We start from the raw sequence: 20,994 nt of genomic DNA, 5'->3' as shown, positions 1-20,994 counted from the left end.
AAAAAAAAAGAGAAATCCACCAAGCTGAAAATGTGATGTGCATGAATCCTGCAACAACAATCTCCAACATAAAATCAACCAAAAACAGTTTCAAAAGACATCCAGAGAACATTCAACACATTCAGAAACAAAGATACTGATTTCATTTATGTGTTTTTGTGATAATGAAGATACATCCATGAAAGACAAGAATTTCTACTCTTCTTAATTTTGTCTTTGGTGTACAAATTTTTGCACTCGACTATCACCCTACATCTTTCCTATAGATAATTCTACAAGCTCAAAGAGGAACTATGTTATTATTCGCATAACTTCCTGCTTCCTGGTGTCATTTTGGGAGACAGAGTGATACTAAACTGCACTAAAGTTAAAATAAATAAATAATTAAAAAACCAGTGACTACACAGTGAGGATTTGTTCATACTCACAGATAGATTCAGCAAATCTGTGACTGCTTCTTTTTATATGCAAAACTAAAGACGCAAACGTCAGACACCAAACGTTTTACTAATAGTGTAAATGTGATATTTTTGTTTAAATCTGATTTCACCGGGTTAAATGGAATCCAATAAAACGCTCACATTTATCTTCATCTACACTCGATCTATACACTTTATTTCTTTTTCTTTAAAACAGAAAATTATTTCACAACAGGCTGTCTCAAGCAAACCCTCACACAAACCTGCCAAACACCTACAAAACGGTATCAAAAGTGCACCATAGTGTTATACATATTTTCAATGTTTCAATCTTTTTCACCTATATCAGTAATTAATATTATTATAATTTCATAATATTTATACAAATACCACTATGTACAAGGTAGAAATACATAAACCCACAAATAGCCCCATATGTTCAGTTTATAGCCCCTCCCCTCTGTTCGGGACACGCCCCCTATTTTCCCATGCACAAGCCTTTGGTCAGAAACTCAGGCTTATAAAGGTTGCAGCATGTCAGGACTGTCAGTATCACAGAGCCGAGTACATTGAACACATTTCAGCCAGTGCGATTAAACATTCTCACGACGTACACACAACGCTGTAACTGCATCACGTCCGGACTGCCGCGGGGGGAATGCTGGGGTCAAGGGTCAGGGGGTCAGCGCGATCTGATCCAGCCTGCTCAGGGTGGGACGCAGCAGGACTCGGAAACGCAGGCCGGCACGTTCCGCAGGGGTCCACGAGGGGCCGCTGTGCTGAACAATCTCAGTCTCTGGATTGGTAGAACAGGATGTAGCCTGACTCAGAGTTCTTGGAGATTTCCGAGGTAAGTCCGTAGAACTCCTCTATCGCCTGGGCGTCGATTTTCTGTCGAGAAAACCAAAAACATCAAAGAATGTTAGAACCTAAAACACGCTGACACAAAGCAACAGGCGACTGTTCACTTTCTATATACATGCACGAAACAGAGCCATGATTTCCCAAAGCAACATTTCAGTCAAGATATTAAAATGATGCAAATTCTGTATGACGCAGTAAAGCGAGAAATCCAAGCAACTGGTTTGTTTAACTTCTCGGGCCAATCTTGTGGCACGTGCGGTCCGAAGTTTTGTCTTAAAACCATGCTTTCACATATGACCTCTCATTAAATGTGTATAGAGACAAAGAGAAAATAAGAACAATAAAGAAAGAAAAATAAAGCTTGGATGGAAGTAGCAGAGATGCACGCCCACAAGCGACAACGGTAGCGGTCGACACCTGTTCAGCACACTTAGTACTGTCTGACTACATACAACTGTGGAAGAGTAATAATTTATAATCGCGCTATCCGGTTTCAACCAGAACAGAAGAGGTTCCCTTTTGAGTGTCAAGCTTTCTTCCTCATATCTCTGGGAGCTTTTTTTTCTCACCACTGTAACATCTGGTTTCCTGATTAGGGATCTCAGTATAACTCTAAATCTAAATCTGTGTTTCTGTAAAGCTGCTTTGTGACAATTGAACTGAAGTGAAGGGCAAAAAAAAGGAAAAGAAAACGATGAAGATCACTTCAGCATGCTGGTTTGAATGGTTCGATCCACTGATCTTGTGAATGTTTTTAATTACCTCTACGATGTCATCATCGAAAAGTAGCCAGAAGTCGTGACTCTTGACGATAGCGATGTAGTGTCCGCGATTGGGCCCGCTGTCAAGACGAGATCAAAATACATTAATCACACAGGAAATGTTTGTGCCAATTTGCTCAAGACAATACTAATAACAATGAATAGAAAAAAAAACAGATATAAATCTTTAATAAGAAGTAATAAAATAAAGAAACAATGTTCAAAAATACTACTGATGGAAAATAATCAGCTAAATAACACGTTCAGCGTGATTCTGAGGTTTGCCGAACCAACCTCCCACAATGCACCACCACGGCGACGAGGTCGTAAAGCCTTTCGGGATTGGTCGCGTCTCCGGACGTGTTGAAGAGGCGGAGCTCCAAAGGGAAGACCACGCGGTAGCTTAGCTTAGTGTAGCGCTGGAGCTGCTCCATGTATTTAAATCTCTTCAGGTGCAGGGCTAAAATCATGGGCAGCTTCTTCACCCTCATCCTACGACACACCACACACATTTACCGTAAACACACACAGACTAAACAACAGATGGCATCTGTGCTGAGTGCAATGAAATCTAACAGAGTGGTCAGACGTCACAGACGTTCTCTTTACCTTTTGTGTGCCTCCTGTTTACTCCTACATTCCTCACAGTAGTATTTATATTCACTACACAGGGTCTCTGTATTACTGAAGCCCCTAAAGACCAAAAAAGACAAAATGGCGGGTATTAAAACATCGTTCAGGCTTAAGCTGTAGGTTGAAGTGGTCAGTGTCTGATTTTTGGTCCAAATCTGATCAGAATTCATGCCATAATTAAAAATAAGCAAATGCACTTGTGAGAAAAACTGACACACACCTGAGGCAGTGTGTGATTGAAGTGTTCTGCTCAACGTCCACAGACAAATCCAAGAAGTCCTCATCCTTGCTGCTTATCTACAAAATAAAACCAGAACATTAAATGTTGGATACAAAAACCATAATACATAATAATAATCACTGATATCAGACTCGTGAGGAGATCCAGCTTTAAAATCCCACGTTAACCGTCTCCTCATTCATTTCTCTGCTAATCCCGCCTGCATTACCGTCTCGCAGGTGAGGCAGCGCGTCTCGTTGGTCAGCGTGCCCTGGAAGATCTCGTGTACCCATGTGCTGGACGGAGGAGTGCTGTTACTCTTCTGTGAATCGAGCGTGCCGTTGGCCAGTTTGCCATTCTGCTTGTCCTGCTTCTTCTCCTCCTGCAGCAGGTCAGCTATAGTGTTCAGCAGGTAGTTGAGGAACTCGTGTGCATCCTGCTGCATGTAGTTATCAAAGAGCTCTGCAAACCGGAGCGAGTGTTGTTAAACAGTGAATCGAATTAATGACAACGATACACAAATTCGAATTCACAAAATGATTCTGTCTAGAATTAATGACAACGATACACAAATTCGAATTCACAAAATGACTCTGTCTAGAATTAATGACAACGATACACAAATTCGAATTCACAAAATGATTGGGTCTATAATTTGCCGTTAGAGAAGGAGTGTGTATTAAAAAGTTCTACTTTAAGTTCTTTACACTGACTGTATCACACCTGCATAGCATTTTATTACACTTTTTATCTGCATGATATATTACTTTTCATTTACATTCCTTTTACTGAAACATTTCTGTGCATCTGAAACGGAGGCCATTTTACAGACTGATTCGAATTTCTGAATCTTTTACAGAATCATTTCCCTCACCGTTCTCTTTGCGCAGCCGTGTGATGAATTTCTTCGGAGGGATGACGCCCACCTTCCTCTTCTGGTTGGCGATGCTGTGGAACAGGTCGGCCAGGCAGGTGAGCAGGTTCTCCTTGCGCCGGGGCTGACTCCTGTAGGCCAGGATCTTCTCCCGAAACGGCCGGCAGAAGTACAGAGCCTGGAGCACCGAGTTGCAGTAGCAGGTGTTCCCGAACTGCGGGGTGAAAACAAAACACAAGTCAGACGCCAACACAGGATTGAACACAGGATTGAAGACAGCAACGAAAAACGAGATTAAACATGTACGTGCTTACGTTAACCAGTCCGAAGTAGTGCTCATTGACAGGGAACTGCTCCGAGCCAATTTCTTTCTCCAAAGCGGAGGCATTGGCGCCCTGCAACATAAACATACACGGCATGATGGTTTCGGGGGAATTTTCAGCAATAAGATATAAAACATATACATAACTAAAACACTTGGAACTTTATTCTATCTTAATTTGATCAAGACTAATTCTAATCAAAAGTAATTACTTAACCAGCAAATCTTCCAAAGAGGTTCTGCGATCAGACTCATGTCATCATGTGTGTCGTGACATCACATGGCATATCAGATTGACAACTTGTCAAAATGCATCAGACACAAACACACTCACATGTTGTGCCAACAACCAGAGAGGGGGAAAAAAAAAAAGCTTGTCTCTGCCTTTGGATCAAAATAGAATCAGCTTGAACGAGAATAGCATTTTTACAAAAACAACCTCACGACTTAGGAGCCAGGAACCAGGACTCAGAATATTGTGTATGGAATGTTAAAATCATTCAGCGATACAAGATTTATTTACTACTCGCTCGATAAAATATTTACATCACGCTCCAGCTCACTAATTAAAGCTGGAATGAATCTTCTCACAGCCGTGCTAGTGACAGAAATCTGATTATGAAATGAAGGTTTCCAAATGACTTAACTTCCATGTAAATGTGTTTACCAGATTAAAGCAGATGATTTTGTACATGTAAAGACACTCACTGTCACTTATAAAGGATGGCGTGACAATAAGAGTGACAGATTACTGGACTTGTTCTTTAAATAGACAGATCTATGACCCTGGGCTAACACACAATACGTAAAATTTACATTCACTGCAGGAAAAAGTGCAAAAGGAAGAAGCCCAAAGCTGAGTTTTTTTTATGATATTGCAAACCACTCGATCTGATTTGTAATTCAGACTTTTATATGTGGCACTAAAAGCAGATACAGTCTGAATTTTTGTGTAGTACTGCGTAGTAATTCATCTTAGAGTCTGTCGGAATGTATATAGATATTTTTAAAACATTGTTTTTACCCAGTGTTTTCGAAAATCTCTCTGCCCACATGAAAACGGATAAAAGATTTGAAAACACTCACAGCAGTGAGCTCTGGTGGTAGTGAAAATGGATTTTTTTTTTTTTTTTTTACATTTCTGAGTAATTTCTGTTTCTGCAAAACACCACTTCTGTGTAGACGAGAGGCCAAATCGCAGAGAAATAACTGTTATTTCTATGTTACAAAAACATGAATAAGTGTACGTGTGGATGAAGCCTCAGGTGAAGAATTGTGAAGAAGCGAACTCCTCATATTGCTCAGATGGAAAGAAGAGAAGGTTCGAAACTGAATCCGAGCATCATTTGATGTCTGGTTTAGTTATGTTTCACACTGTATATAATTAAACAAACCAGAAAGCCCCCAAAAAAACCCACTGACTGAATATAATTTAAATTAATATAAATAGTGGGCTGAAAACATACTCAATATACAAAAACTTTTATTCACTGGTAAAACAAGTGGTTTTACTAAGTATGCGAAGAAATCACAAAAATCCCCTGAGCATAGTGAACATGGAGCTAGCACTAAATAAATATATAAATATAAAATATAAATATATAAATATATCTATAAACTATCAATCAGGGTTTATTTTCTCGTTTTTGAGAAATGTTGGTCCAAATCTCCACAACACATGGCATTTCTGCAGCACCACAGCTCTGTGCTTTGGCAAAGTTTAGCAGCTCACATTTACAAAAAATAATAATAAAGCTGCAACCCAAAACACACGATATGTTTGCTTCCCTTACGGCAAGTCAATCGGTTTGGAGTCGAATCGTCTTCTCCCTGCAATTCACCCGCACTACAGTTCACCAGGAAATGGACCGAGAGCGTGTCACTCAGACGCTCTCAGCCCGACTGTTTCAGTGCGCACCCGAGCGTGATGGCTGTGTTCTCACCCGCCTAAGGAACGGCATCGAGAGGGAGAACACACCAGCGTCTACAGCCTACAGGACTTTCTACAGTATGTGAAAGCACTCTAAGAGAAACGAACCAACAGAAACAAGCCTTTTCCGCTTCAGATGACTAGTCTTATCTTTTAAAAGCTGTTCCACTTCTTCTTTCTCATCTTTTTTTGGTCGACGCTGCACTTCTCTAACCTTAACCCTCATTCTTGTTTTCTGCATGTGGGTCAGATCAGGCGTTCAGACTCGTGTCGGATATACAACATTAACACAATAATGTAAACAGCCTGGGAAAAGAAATCAGATTATTAGCACTAAATCAGAAATCTGGAGGTTCAGAACATTTTGGATCAACAGACAGATCTTCTTCAGCATTCATGTATGCCATCTGCTTCAAGTCAAGTACTTGAGAGCCGTGATTGGACTCTTCATGGTGAAGTTTTACAACAGGGAGTCAGAGTGATGATGTGTTGAAGTGTTTGACTGATTTACACAACAGCCAAAAGCGTTCGAGATACACCAAACCCCTGCCAGACCTGAAAGTAGCTTTGGGAACTATCTAAACGAGCTAGTCACAGTGGCGCATCCGACATGTGAAAATGAGAGGCTTATAGCTAAAGAAATATCGTTATTTGCATATCCAGGCACAGTAACGCTGTGTTAGATTAAACTGTAACTCAGCACAGTGTTCCTGATGTTTGTTCTAGCACAACATCTCTGCCAAGGTGGGAAAACACTTCCCTGAAAAGTATCTGTCCACGCTCTTCCAAACAAATCCACACCAACCATTTCTTTTCTCAACTGAGGCATGGATGGAAAATGGAATACCACAAGATGAGAAGACGCAGAGCCTGAAACACACCTACGATCCACATTTACTGCTAAAGAGCTGCTACTGCAGAGCAAGACACACCCCCGGGGCGGGGCATAAACATACTACAGGGCATTTAATTGTACGAACACAAGACAAGCACAGGATGAGTCATCACAAAAATTTTAATCATCTACTTTTACATCTATTTTTTGTATTTTTTCTAGATAGACGTCTGTAATGATGGGACAGGTGCAAAAAGGGGTCTGAAACTCTAATCTTAATTTCAGGAGCACTTTAAATACTTAAGATAGATAAGGTGTGTATATATAATAACTCACAATGTGTGTGTGTGTGTGTGTGTGTGTGTGTGTGTGTGAATCAAATGTTGCATATGAAGTCACAACCTTTCCTCCAAATGGTGACTGTATAATACAAGTCAGGTGTGTGTTATGACAAGATAAACTAGCTAATTCATTCTCTCTCTCTCTCTCTCACTCACACACACACACACACACACACACACCGTACAGTTTTGCTCAGATAATGAGCCAGCTTTTCTCTTTACTCTCTACAATGCATTAACGTCAATGAGTCGAGCTTGAGGAAGTGTCAACAGTAAAGAAATGGTACAGTCCGTTGTAGGGGTGTTCAAAAATTGTGATTTATGAGTCTTTCTGATACGGGTCGTGAAACATATTTTTATGTTAATCATTAAATTTTCTTTCGTGTCTGTAAATATAAGAACTATCAAACTCTTTGTCTTTACTTTATTTTGGGGGATAAAGTCTTAAATAAGGGCGTCAGACCCCCCAAAAAAGCCAAAGTGTGTGTTTCGATGGTGTCACCTACACTACAAGCATCTTAGACTATTACACATGTATTATTACTATTATTATCATTATTATCATCATTATCTGACCCCCATAACAAAAACTTTACATCGAAGCAGTACAGGATACATGATGAACGCGTTTATTACATATGCAGTGACCTTTCTGAGTGATTTTTATGCTATAAAAAGGTTTAATCTCCATATTACTGTGAACACCAGCAGTAGAGTGTGATTACCGCAACACCGCCATTAGTTCTCATGTTATTTACTTACTTACTGTTACACTAGGTTTCAGGAAAAAAAAGGCCTACATCCGTATAATCATCTGCAGCATAATCAGTGTAATGTTTTAAATCAGGATCTGTAACATGGCTGTGTTTTACTGTTATTCAGTTGTCATTGCTGGATGTGTGTGTTTCATGCTAAGCTACAAGCTGCAGCTTCACTGTAGCACAAAACCGCAGACCTCCGCTTTGCGGTTACAGGCTTAAAACAAGATCACACGTGTAAAATCCCACCAAAAAGCCCAATAAAACGCGCATTAGACCTCTGTTTACTACAACAGCTTGTTATCAGGCCTACGGAAACATCCATACTCGGCGCACAGGGAAAAAAAACAGCTCGCAACTGAAGCCAGCAAAAAAACTGGAAGCTAAAACCAGCAAACTGCTCCGACTTCATGCGAAACAGGCAGGGGACAGCGAAAAGTGCTGTATAAGCCCTGTTAGAAACGACAGATTCACAGGAAATTCACTTACCATGGTACAAAAAGAGGCAAATTTGGAAACTGTCATTAGGATTTCCATTCGGCCAGCGCCATCTTCCACCCAATCACCGCGCGGAGGCGAAAACGAGTCCCCAGTCAGGACCGATCGCAGAGCCTAACCGCGGGCTGTGTCCTAAAAACCCTCCCAAGCGACATCAAGGGCTCTACATAGGACCCGGAAGTGCATCAAAAACTACCTACGTAGTGCACTCACATAGCGACTGGGTTGTTATTTGGAATTCCGCCATGATGGACAAGCCACAGGGTCTTAGTGCTCGGTATTAAGTCCAGCTCATCTGAGCACCTGTATGATTGAGATGTTTTTTAAAAAATAACAACGTTTCATTTCGTTTCTGATGCTGTTAGATGTACGCTACGTTCATCAACTAATAACACGAATTCCATCTTGACGTCTTACGTATTCAAATATAAATTATTTTAGATAGAAATGCATTTAATATTAGAGCCTTAACAACATTTAGATAGGTGTCTGTGGCCACTGACAACAGCATTTCCGCGTAAAAAAAAAGATGAATTTTGGTCATCCAATAATTCAACCGCATAGCGTCACATTTATAAGACGTCATTTTATTCAGGCAATTACTAGAGACTCCTATTTTTCCCCTTAGAAGGCCGAGCCGCAGGACCCCAACATTCTCTTTCCGCCCTAACCGCCATCTTGCGAGCAACCGGGGGTAAGATGTACTCCCGTAATTGTTCCTAAAAACGGTGTTTTGCACAAGTTTCTCGAATTATAACGTCCTAGGAACATGAAATAGACTTTTTTGTCTGGTGGTGTTTTTAAAAAAGAGCAGTCTGAGTGCTTTTAAATGTGTTAAATAGTAAAAAAATGGAGTCGTGTAGCGTTCGCGTGGCTGAGCATGTGGGTTATGTGTCTGAAGAAAAGCACCATGGCGGTGATATTTCCCTCTTTATTTAGCTCACCGTTGTAAATGTGAAAGTATTCCGAGTTGTATTAGTGTCTATATGCTAGACAATTCCTTATACAAGGTTACTTGATGGGTTTACACATCTGTTGTGCAGTACTCAGGGCTGATCTAGCATGCGCTTAGAGTCAAAGGGGAATTAAGAGTCAGGATCAGTGATAGCTGCTTATGGATGTTCTTTCTATCTTTAAAGTCACATTAGGCATTTAATTAATGATGCAATGATATCTGAATAGAAATAGGCAGTCTTTTATAATAAGCTCCTAGGGCCTAATCATTATCATCAGAATGACAGCTTTGTCCTGGGCTGTCTAATTCAGACTCATACAGATGATGTTATATTGTACAACTTTAAAACTCTTAAATGCTATAAAATGTCTGATTATCTCTTATCTTCGATGATCTCTTAATCCAGTAATCAGGCACCATGACGAACACAAGAGGCAAGAGGAGGGGAACCAGGTACATGTTTGCCAGGCCTTTCCGCAAGCATGGTGAGTGAAATCATATCAACATGAGTTAAAACTGATCAGCTGCCTTTCAGCAAAACGGACCTGTGTTTATAGCAGAACTGCTTTTCCTCCACAGGCCCAGTTCCTCTGTCCACTTACATGCGCATCTACAAGAAGGGAGATATCGTTGATATCAAGGTAAGCAAAGTGATGTGTTTCAGGGTTCGTGTAGCTGTCTAAGCCTTAAAGTTTTGAGCGTTATTATATTTGGCATTTGCTTGATTGTGAGACTCTGAAGAGGGATAGCATTACAAGATGGACAACAAGAGCAGTAAAGATGTTCTTGTATGTTAAGTTAGTCTCTTTAAAGCTCCTAATTTGAGTGTCCGATCACCTGCTTGCTAATATTCCATCTTTGTGTAATGTTAAATCGGCTAGAAAGTTGCAACGCAGGCCAAACACATACTTGATGTATTTTACAAGAACAATCTTTGGTTATAATGGTCAAAAAGGCATTATAACACATTACAAACTGACCACTAGGAAGCCATTAGATAAGTAACCGGAAGTGTTTTTGCTAAAGTTGTGATTTTTGACAGCTTCTTGTACCTTTCTGGAAATTTAGACATTGCATCCAGACCTTGAAAATGATGCATATTCTGTTATCAAATTAATATACACTTGAACAACATTACTAATTACTGTAAATCCTTTGCCACTCACTAGACACTTCTTTATTCCTCACACTGATGCATTCTTCTTAAAACACTTTGTTTTCCTTTTCCATGATGCACCATGGAAAAGGTTTTTTAATAGGGGAAAAAGGAGATAATCCACCTTGAAACTACATAATTTCACTTTCCAGGCTGTTCAGACCCTGATATCTGCTAATAAACTATTGTTGTTCATAGGGCACAGGAACCATTCAGAAAGGCATGCCTCATAAGTGCTACCACGGCAAAACGGGACGCATTTATAACGTCACTCAGCATGCTGTAGGCATCATTGTCAACAAGCAGGTCAAGTAAGTACAACGCAACAGCTACTACACTCAGTCTGGAATTAACTGTTAATTTTGTGAGGTGTTACGGTTTGAATTTTTCACTGTGCGACACAAATATAATACAAATCATGGTCTAAATTGACAATTTAAAAACACAAGCTGGTGGTGAGAATGAATAAATTAATTAATATGAAGCCTTACCATGTGACACATCCTTGTGTGTATGTGTGTGTATAGCAATAAACATAAAAGATTAAATCACCTTTTCCATAAAATTACTTACACTGTCAGTATTTCACTTTGTTATAAGCTGAAAGAGAGTGGCTCCAAAGGAAGGCGGCACTGAGCGCCCCCCCCCCAAAAAAAAAAAAAAATCAAACTAACGAGGTGCTGTTTAGCCAAAAAAAAAAATTAATGGAATTTAGTTCAGATCAGTAATGCCATGTTTGTGTGCTTTTCATATTGGTTGTCTGTGATATTGCAAATAGCAAAAGTAGCAGTGTAACATGTTCACAAGCGTAGCAGATTACAGTCAGAGGGGTTTCAGTGGAGCCTCGTACCCTCAGCTGAGAAACAGGGGTCGCTGTAGTATGATTTATAGGACAGTTGAAAGTTTTAGGGGTTGTTGCTGGACACCAACAAGGTGAGAACCCCTGGAGTAAGGGATTTTTATCACGTAAACAAAATTTAATCAAACCCATCACCCCATAACAATCCAAGTGCGAAGTATGTCCATGCCATGTGATATTACCCCATCTTCACTTTGCCATGAGGACCTCTTTATGTCCTGTGTGGTCATTCATGTGGGGGAGAGAAGTCCTCCTTATGCACCCTGGCCAGACTGTGACGTGTCTACACCAGATTGTCAATAAGGACACATTTATTTGTTCCTCCTGAATCAAACTCGAACCGCTTCACCTGTGAGCTGGTTCTCGTTGACTTTCCATATTTTCTCCCTGCAAGGGGCAAGATCCTGGCCAAGAGAATTAACGTGCGCATTGAGCATGTGAAGCACTCGAAGAGCAGAGAGAGCTTCCTGCAGCGCATCAAGGAGAACGAGAAGAGGAAGCTGGAGGCCAAGGCCAAGAACGCCTGGGTGGAGCTCAAGCGCCAGGTACGCAGCACGTTTTCACAGCGGACTTTATACGGGTCTTGTACAGCATTATTACTTTGTATTTTCCTCCAGTCTCCATGAATGGGTGAGAGAGCTGCTAATTAAAACATCAGTCTTGAATATTTGGATCCAGGATAGATAAACATTAGGTTTTAGAGCTGCATGTTAATGGATAAAACAATCATGATTTTATTGGGAAAAATTGTACTAGTTTGTCAGGGATGGTGCTTAATAATGTACAGTATTTACAGAATTGTTAAAGAACGTTGAAAGTACACATTAAAAATGTAATAAAGGCTATTAAATATGTACAGAAGTAAAATGGCACAGCTAGCTGTGTGCATAGACAGAAATAAGATTTTAAATGCATAGTGTCAAAGTCAACGGTTTACAGTGTATTCATGACTTTGTAAATCTATTAAATGCTAAATAAAATAGATTAGATGTAAATGAGTCAGTGACATGGTATGCAACCATATACAGTTAAAACATGAACTCTTAATTAATGCAAAAAAAAATTGTTTGCCAAACGGCTGAAGCTATATTCAATTAGTTTTATTTTAATTAAACTAAGATTGATCAGCCAGGTCCTGAAGATTAGAATGGCTAGAAATCCATCCACATAGTTATTTATATTTTTAAATATATCTTAGATATATTAGATCTCTTAGATCTCACCCAATTAAGCGCTGGCTTCTTTTTAAACATCCACGTTGGTTTAGGTTTTGCTTAAATATTTCATTATAAATTCAGTGGTGGTGTCTTGATATTATGTTTTTATGTACATTTTGATTACAATGTATGCTGTTCTTTTCCTCTTTTTTTCCCCCCCCCTCTGTTTTCCCTCTGGATAGCCCGCTGCCCCTCGTCCAGCCCACTTCGTCAGCACCAAGAACAACGCGCCTCAGCTCCTGGAGCCCATCCCCTACGAGTTCATGGCATAAATCTGCTGACCCAATAAAGATCTTTATACACACACACATCTGTATGTGGATCAGTTTTTGCTTCTTTATGCTGATCATGTAATTAATGTGATTTAACTTCTGTAGTAGTAATGTGTGAATTGAAAATTATTAGTACCTGAAGTCCGTGACTAACGTAGTCTGTTACAACATGAGAATCAGTTACATGTCTTTTTGTGCACTTTTCTGGCCACAGCCTTCAGATTGATGAATGTTGAAATCTGATTGGCTCTGCACTTTGGTGTGCTGGTTTTATTGTACAAGCTTTTTCCAAGTCTTGTATTTCAAGATAAGTCACTACATCTTTTAAAGAAAAAGTTCACTGAAGACTCTTTGTAAAGACCCTGTTAAAATGTGATTCCTTCAATGGGAAAGCATCTATCAAACAACCTTTGTGTGAAAGTAGGCGGCTCTTGGCTGCATTTATTCACGTATCACTTGATTCTTCTGTGGTCACTCCATATTAAACTTGCTCTAGGAAATCTTCAGGAAATTGAAATAAAAATTTGATGGAGTTCTTAAAATCGGTGCTCCCACCCTGAGGATGCTACATATCGAATACTACAACTTAAATCCGAGAGGCAGTTTGGCTGGAGGAGATCCTGCATGTTGGAGTGTGTATTCTCATATTTCAACCACTGCCCAGTTTTCAGCTAACGCTAGGGGGCAGTGTTGGCAAGCCAGAAGCTTTGCAGTTCTCCTAATCAGAAGCACACAGTTGGAACTGGGATTGATTGAGGACCTTTGGCAGTAGTGTGTAGTTTTTCATAGAAGCAAAGTGTACCAAAGAAAACAGCTGGAGGTTTTTTTATTTATTTTATTTTTAAAAGGTGTATTTAATACACCACAATGCTGAATGTGTGCTACACCTTTCTGATTTCTAATGTTATGTTCCCTAAACTGCTCTGACTCAAGTTAGACTGGTTAACTTTGACTTAAATATTTGGGTTCACAGTTTTCTCACTTGCTTCTCTCTTACTTTACCAATTACTTAAAAAGCATTCAAAAATGCCCTAAAGCAAAAGCACAGTACGTCTGTTAACATTATTGCAAGCAGCAATCTGATTTGGCTAGCAATGTTACGGATAGTTTGTTTTACAAACCACCATTTGCCTTCATAAATGCTCACATTTATATCATTTTTATATTCTCCAGCAATTTCACCAAAAACTATGTATAAAGAAAATTTAGCCAGTAAATTTGTTGAATCAGCCCGTATGAATGTTGCATACCTCCCAACAAGCATAGCATCTTGTGTGAGCGAAACAGAACGGGCGATTAAGTCTATGGGCAAACCTTAGGTCAGTTAAACCACTCATCACTATTGATTGGGTAATATTTGGAATATTAAGTTTTTCTGTATATTAGACTAAATTTGACAACTGGAGATTTGGCTATGTGGGAGGTAAGTCCAGGCCTCGTCCTCATAGCTACACTATGTTTACCAAATGTTTGTGGACACCTGACCTTCACGCCCATATGTGGTTCTTCCCCAAACTGTTGCCACAAAGTCGGATCCACACAATTGTATAGGATGTGTCTGTATGGCATAACAATATTGTTTCTCTTCACTGGAACTAAGAGGCCCAAACCTGTTCCAGCATGACTTGTTCCATGCCCCTGTACCAAAAAGAGCTCCATGAAGACATGGTGTGTGAAGGTTGGAGTGGAAGAACTCAAGTGTCCTGCACAGAGCCCTGACCTCAACCCCACTGAACACCTTTGGGATGAACTGGAACACCGACTGAACCCCAGACCTCCTCACACAACATCAGTGCCTGACCTCACTAATGCTCTTGTAGCTGAATGAACACAAATCCCCACAGCCACGCTCCAACATCTAGTGGAAAGCTTCCCAGAAGAGTGGAGCTTATTATAACAGCAAAGGGGGAATAAATCTGGAATGGGATGTTCAGCAAGCACATATGAGTGTGAAAAAATCTTAAGAAGCAGCTATATGACATTTAAAAAAAAAAACAGAATGTACAGAAACTGATGTTTATTAATCCATTTGTCTGCTTATTGTGTGGATGGACCACTTCAGGTGTGAACATCTAAAATGGTGTGTGTGTGTGTGTGTGTGTGTGTGTGTGTGTGTGTGAGTGAGTGATCAGTGCATACACACAGCCCACCTCCGTCTGTGTTGACGTTCTCTGTGTAACCAGAGTGGCTGAATGGTTGACTGGATATCTGACAAATATGTTATCTCATCCCTGCTCAGTAAATTTACCCAATATTTACTTCAATTAGGGTTTCCTGAGATAGGAGCCACACGTATACATGCGTGTGTGTGTGTGTGTGTGTGAGAGAGAGAGTTGATTTATTAATGTTCTCACAGACAGTTTCACTTCTATTTGATTTCATACACAACACACCACCCTCACTCCCATTAAATGGCTATATTGTATCAGGCTAATCAGATAGTGCTAAACTTATGTATAATCTGCCCGACCTCATGAGATATCAACAAATCCGTTCCTCTCATCTGACACAAATCGACTGCATTGGTTCCTGTGTTGTTACTCTTTGCTGGACACACAGGCCTGAGTGCGAGTGTGTGAGTGTGAGTACGGAGATGATAAGGCGAAAGGGTCAGCGCATTCTGTGAGAATGTACGGGAACAGGCTGATAACCTCAGTGAATGCTGTGCATATCCGTTGTCCACAGAGGGCAGATGATAATGTGTCCTGTGCTATCATGCTGGTGTTGGTACAGCCACATATTTAACCAGCTGAATGCAGGTGACCGGGTCTCGCTGAGCCAAAAGCCAAAGCAATCCATCAGCAAGTGACACCTCGGCCTGTTATTGATAAGTCAAACTGTGAAATGGCAGCTTGTTAGTACTAAACACCTGGGAATGCGTCCCAGATTTGCCTAAATTCATCCTCGATTCAGGGATAAAACCACAACACATCCTAAACAGTTGAGATTTTAAGGAATATTTCAGCGTTTTTCAGCATAAGTTCAATACACCACTCCTGGAGTGCATGTGTGATCATCACAGACAAGAAGTACAACACCTTTCCTTCCACTGAGCAAAAAACCCCAAATAATCTGTTAATGACAAACTCACTTATAATGGAAGTCTAAGGGCAGCTGTTGAATTTTGTCAATAAATGTTATCAACAAAAATTATATAATGCAAATTCAAAGCTACATCTGTTACACTTTAGCAATAAAACTCTTAGGATGAAAGAAAATCTTAACAAAATAACTTCCGAGCAATACAGTGAAAAGAAGTTCTGGTTAAAAGGTAAACTATAAATGGTATAAATGGTACGGCAAGCTGTTGATTAATGAATTACCATTTATAATTGTAGGCAAATTGCTGTGGTATAAGGAAAAAACATTTCGGGACATGCTGTTATTGGAAAATAATCAACTTTGCAGAAGATGAGTTACTGCTACCACCCAAAATTTGATTGTTTTCCTGTAACAGCACACCCCTTTAACACCTTATTCCTTAACTATTTTATGCAGAACATGCACCACATGTTCTAATCATCTTACGACATCCTGTGCATTCTGTGAAAAAAATTATGAGGGAGCCATGGGCGCTTCATGCGAGTCCAAAAGACATTCTGGACTTTTGGTGTCGTTCCTGGCAGGCTGAGTGGAAGCTCCATGAATTTTCATATGGTTTCATGTATAACCAATGATTTCCCATGAACACACCACAGCACCAGTGGGAGATCATGAGTTCCCACTGTGACCCCTGACCTTCTACTGATAACCCATGGATTCTATTGGGAATCTCATCATTTAGCTCTGTTTAGTTTGTATGTGAACTGCCACCTCAACTTGTACTGCTTGTACTACCCATAATAATAACCATAATAAGTGTTAGTGTTGAGTAGGTTAAGGTGGTGTGGCGGTAGAAACAATATATTTCCTGTTTCTATCTTTTTCAGCTTAAATAAATTGTAATTCATTCTCATATATTCTAATATATTATCGTTACTATAGTAACCGCCCATCCACAGGCACTTGTATGACGACAATATACTATATAATGTATTGTATAATCTAACACTAATAATCAACGGATTTAAAAACATGCTGTTATTTTAAGAAGAATGTATAATCATTGTTATAGTGAAGTTTTCTGTAAGGAGACGTTTATGTCACATTTATGGAAGGAGGCTCCAGTGCTAACAGTCAGTGAGTTTTCCACCATGTGAAAGTCTTCAGGACTTTGCACTTTCTGGTTTCTCTGTAACATTACAAGCTGTTTTTTTTTTTTTTTGTCTTATTAATTTCAAGGGAAAATAAAGGAACGCTGGTGAGGAAACAAGTTGTTGTGTTAGTAGTGATAACAGGAACTAAATTGTCACACAGACGTTCCACAACGTTAAATGCAAATATAACTGGTTAAAAAGTATGAAGTGTAGTTTGTTAATAAAGTAAATAGTAATTGCTGGCAAATCGCTGTGGTATAAGAGCAGTAAAACACTTTATGCGCAGCGTTTATAGGAAAATAATCCACTTCGGGGTGATAACAGTGACGCTGCATCGCACCACTTCACCCTTGATTATTTTCCTGTAACAGCACGCCCCCAGGTGTTTTATTTCTTATATATTATTGCAGTCCAACTATGAACTGCAACAAGCAGATTGTACAGATTGTGTAACATGGGATTTAGCGTGTGGCACGTGACTCAGTTCTCCCAGCAGTGCCAGAGGAGCCGAGAGGCGCTGACTCATAAGCAGTTACTGATTGAATAAAGCAAGAGTAAATAGACTCAAGGGAAGAGGAGAGGCAGAGGGGGGGAGACGTGGGGTTGTGCTGGGGAGTGGATGAAAGCAGTCATGGAGTACGAGCTCCTTAATCATGCCTGCTTGACACTCACAGATTGAGGCCGTCAAGCAGCGAGGCAGCCATATCGACCTTGCGTTACATATTAACCACGGCAACAAGCAAACACGCAAGATTAGGTGATAGGAAGACGAGACATCATGCTGTCTTGTCTTCATCATTCGTATTTCGTACACGGTCCCTCTCTACCCTCTGTCTCTACAATTCTATCCCCTGGTGTGATGATATAATGTACAACAAGCCACAGGCTGATGTGAAGGTTTGACCGAGAGCCTAGCTGTTTTGAAACAAACACTATGAATTAAACTCCAGCACTGGCCGGGAGCCAGTGTTTGTCTTTTTTTTTCTTTTTGCTTGTTGCTGGTTATCAGTGCAGAGCCATGGTCATTCAGATACAGAGACAGTTTTATTGATCCTGTCCACAGAAGGTTGGGACACTGCAGGACCGGATGGGCAGGAGGACAAGGAAGGACGGGGATTAGATAGCAGGAAGGTTGACTACAATGTTATTGTATGGTTTGCAAGTTGAATACACATGACTGTAGCTAGAACACATGGAAATGGAAGGCGTTTGGGTTTCACCAGTGGGTGGACATTTTACCAGATCTGGAGAAGCTAATTTGAAAACGTCAAGCTACAAGCTAAAATAGCTAAGCTACAGCCAAACTACGATTTTGATAAAGCAACTAGCTACACTACAAGTTACAAAGAAAAAGTAACTAACTACACTGAACTGAGGAAAATCGATTGTGGCATTTTGATTTTATTGTGCCGCTAATTTATTGCACAAAAAAAAAATTCAATAAAATTCAAAATAAAATTCGAACATAAATTCACTTTATGTTCATTTCTGGAAATATCAAGCTAGCTAATTTTGTCATGCTACACTGCCACTTGGTGAAAATCATAGCTCAGCTACTGCCACACTACTAAAAAATTGTATACTTAAACTTTTAGAATCACTACCTTTAGCTAGCTGCTTCCCAACATCGCATTTTAAAACATAATTACGTCAACTCTTCATAACATATGAAAACAAAACCCAGAGTTCTGTTTAAATAACACCTCAGTGTTGATTATAAGAAAATCAGAAAAAAACTGTCCTTAAAACACAACACCAAAATATATGCGTTTCCCTATAGAAACAAATGCACACAGTACAAAGCTGACAACTACTAAACTTAAAGCTTGATTCTTCCTGAAGTTTCTGTTATAACTCTTCCTGATTTTATACTCAACCTTCTTCAAATCAAATCTGCAGACTGAACGGCTCATGCTAAAACTATTGTTCCAGTGATTTTGCTTAAATGATTACTGAATTTCTCCCAGAATCCATGTGGGTTTCCTCAGGGTTCTCTGGTTTCCTCCCACCCTCCAAAGTCATGCCAGTATGTGGACTGGCTCCATTTGCCCCTGGGTGTAAATGAGTGTGTGAATGTGTGTGTGTGTGAGGTACCTTATTTTCTTGTTTTCCATTCCAATCCCATTAGGGGATGCAAACTTTTATACTTAACTGTATATATAACTGTATATAATTAACTTATATACTTAACTGTATATCGGCTCATCAAGTGGAAGATGTTGCCAAAACATCATCTGCTCCAACTGACTTTTGTGTATTTCCAAACTGGGGAATCTTTACTTTTGCGATGTATAACAGAGCTATTTAAGTTTATAATATCCACACTATCAAGTTATCTAGTAAATAAAAGCATAAATCTGATATTTAGGTTGATGATCTGTGTTGATTATCTATGTTTATATATTAAGGCATGGGTGAACAGGGTGTATTTGCTATTTCATGATTTCAGTATCAGTTTATCTGCATTATTTACACACTTTATTATCATTACTATCATTATAACCATCAGCTGTGGAGTTGACTCGGGTTGAGGGACATCGAAAGATATGATGAGTCACCACTGAGATATAATGCTGATAAACAGGGCTGCTTTGGGACTTCATAATGGAAAAAATGGCACACGGCTGCTGTAAATCAGACATATCAGTTAGCTTTACCAGTCATCAATAAACTATGATTGTGCATCGTAAATTCTGTGTATATATGTGTGTGGGTGTTGTGTATTAGTAGTCAATCATGAATGACAGTCCTTCAGACACAGACAGACGCATTCCAGGAGCCAGTTTTGACAGTTTAATACCCTTCATCAATCTTTGTCGGACTATCCCAAAGACCTTCATCCCCAATCGCATGGTTTTACAGGCCAGCAGATATAAAGAGGGTAGTTTAAACACACACACAAATAAAATACTGTGCTAAATCAGACAGTTTCACTCAATAATTATAATGGAGTGAAAACATGTTATATTTATGTCCACATTATACATTTTCACATTACTGTATACATTCCATTTTCCAGTGATAAGTTAATTTTACTTGTTTTCTCATTATCCTATGTTATTTATGTCATTATCAAGAGATAGCAAATGTTATCTCTTGTTACTGAGAAGACTGAGCAATTTAATTTTCTTAAGATTTTGAGATAATACAACTTTTGTTTCCCTGTTATAATATTAGTCGTTTTGCCAAGATAAAGAATTTAGGGGCATGTTGAGATTTATCATGGCATATTGCTCAAACAAAGTTTATGATGAAAGTACTATGTTGCCTCTTTTTGATTTTTTCATCACTGATTTGCCTCTTTGTGCCACATTCACCATCACCCCAACATGTCTCTCTGCAATCCCAACCAGGGTATATTCCCACCTCACGCCCAATGTTCCTGGGACAGACCCCGGATCCACCACAACCCTGATCAGGAGAAAGCGCTTACTGGAAATGGATGAATGAGTCTCTGGTAGACATTTGCAGTGATAATGAAATCATTAAACTGAAGATTGTGAGAAATCAAACAGTTAATCCAAAATACTGCAGTAAGCTAAATATGTAAATGCATGGGCTTTTAGGGGATTTCTTTGCTTAGGAAAGTCTACAGTTTACTCTCTCATGACAATGAAATCATGAGTAAACAAAGAACATGTTATACATGCATATCATATTTTACATAAAACATGTGAAACTCTCTCTCTCTCTCTCTCTCTCTCTCTCTATATATATATATATATATATATATATATATATATATATATACACACACACATATATAAAACACAGTGAATATTTTATAATAATAATAATAATAATCATTTGATTATGGGTAAATTTCACATACATAAATGTAGATTTGTTAAAGTTGCTCCAAGTTTTGTGGCATTTAAAAATTG

General features: G+C 39.3%; 2 protein-coding genes across 2 annotated transcripts; one reads left to right on the top strand and one right to left on the bottom strand.

Moving 5' to 3' along the window:
• On the bottom strand, positions 1-8,599 carry usp12a (ubiquitin specific peptidase 12a). The gene is made up of 9 exons (XM_026938072.3): positions 8,447-8,599; positions 4,086-4,166; positions 3,772-3,985; positions 3,127-3,359; positions 2,898-2,974; positions 2,654-2,737; positions 2,339-2,536; positions 2,046-2,124; positions 1-1,310 (listed from the first exon to the last, which is right to left on the bottom strand). Exons 1-9 carry the CDS (start codon positions 8,492-8,494, stop codon positions 1,209-1,211), a joined length of 1,116 nt encoding a protein of 371 aa, XP_026793873.1. The 5' UTR covers positions 8,495-8,599; the 3' UTR covers positions 1-1,208.
• A 470-nt stretch (positions 8,600-9,069) lies between these two features.
• On the top strand, positions 9,070-12,950 carry rpl21 (ribosomal protein L21). The gene is made up of 6 exons (XM_026938073.2): positions 9,070-9,149; positions 9,817-9,895; positions 9,990-10,051; positions 10,765-10,877; positions 11,820-11,970; positions 12,825-12,950. Exons 2-6 carry the CDS (start codon positions 9,829-9,831, stop codon positions 12,912-12,914), a joined length of 483 nt encoding a protein of 160 aa, XP_026793874.1. The 5' UTR covers positions 9,070-9,149; positions 9,817-9,828; the 3' UTR covers positions 12,915-12,950.
• Positions 12,951-20,994: the final 8,044 nt, after the last annotated feature.

The sequence above is a fragment of the Pangasianodon hypophthalmus genome, chromosome 22 (genome assembly GCF_027358585.1).
Source record: "Pangasianodon hypophthalmus isolate fPanHyp1 chromosome 22, fPanHyp1.pri, whole genome shotgun sequence".
Classification (NCBI taxonomy): Eukaryota; Metazoa; Chordata; class Actinopteri; order Siluriformes; family Pangasiidae; genus Pangasianodon; species Pangasianodon hypophthalmus.
This window is presented reverse-complemented; position numbering and strand designations above follow the sequence as displayed.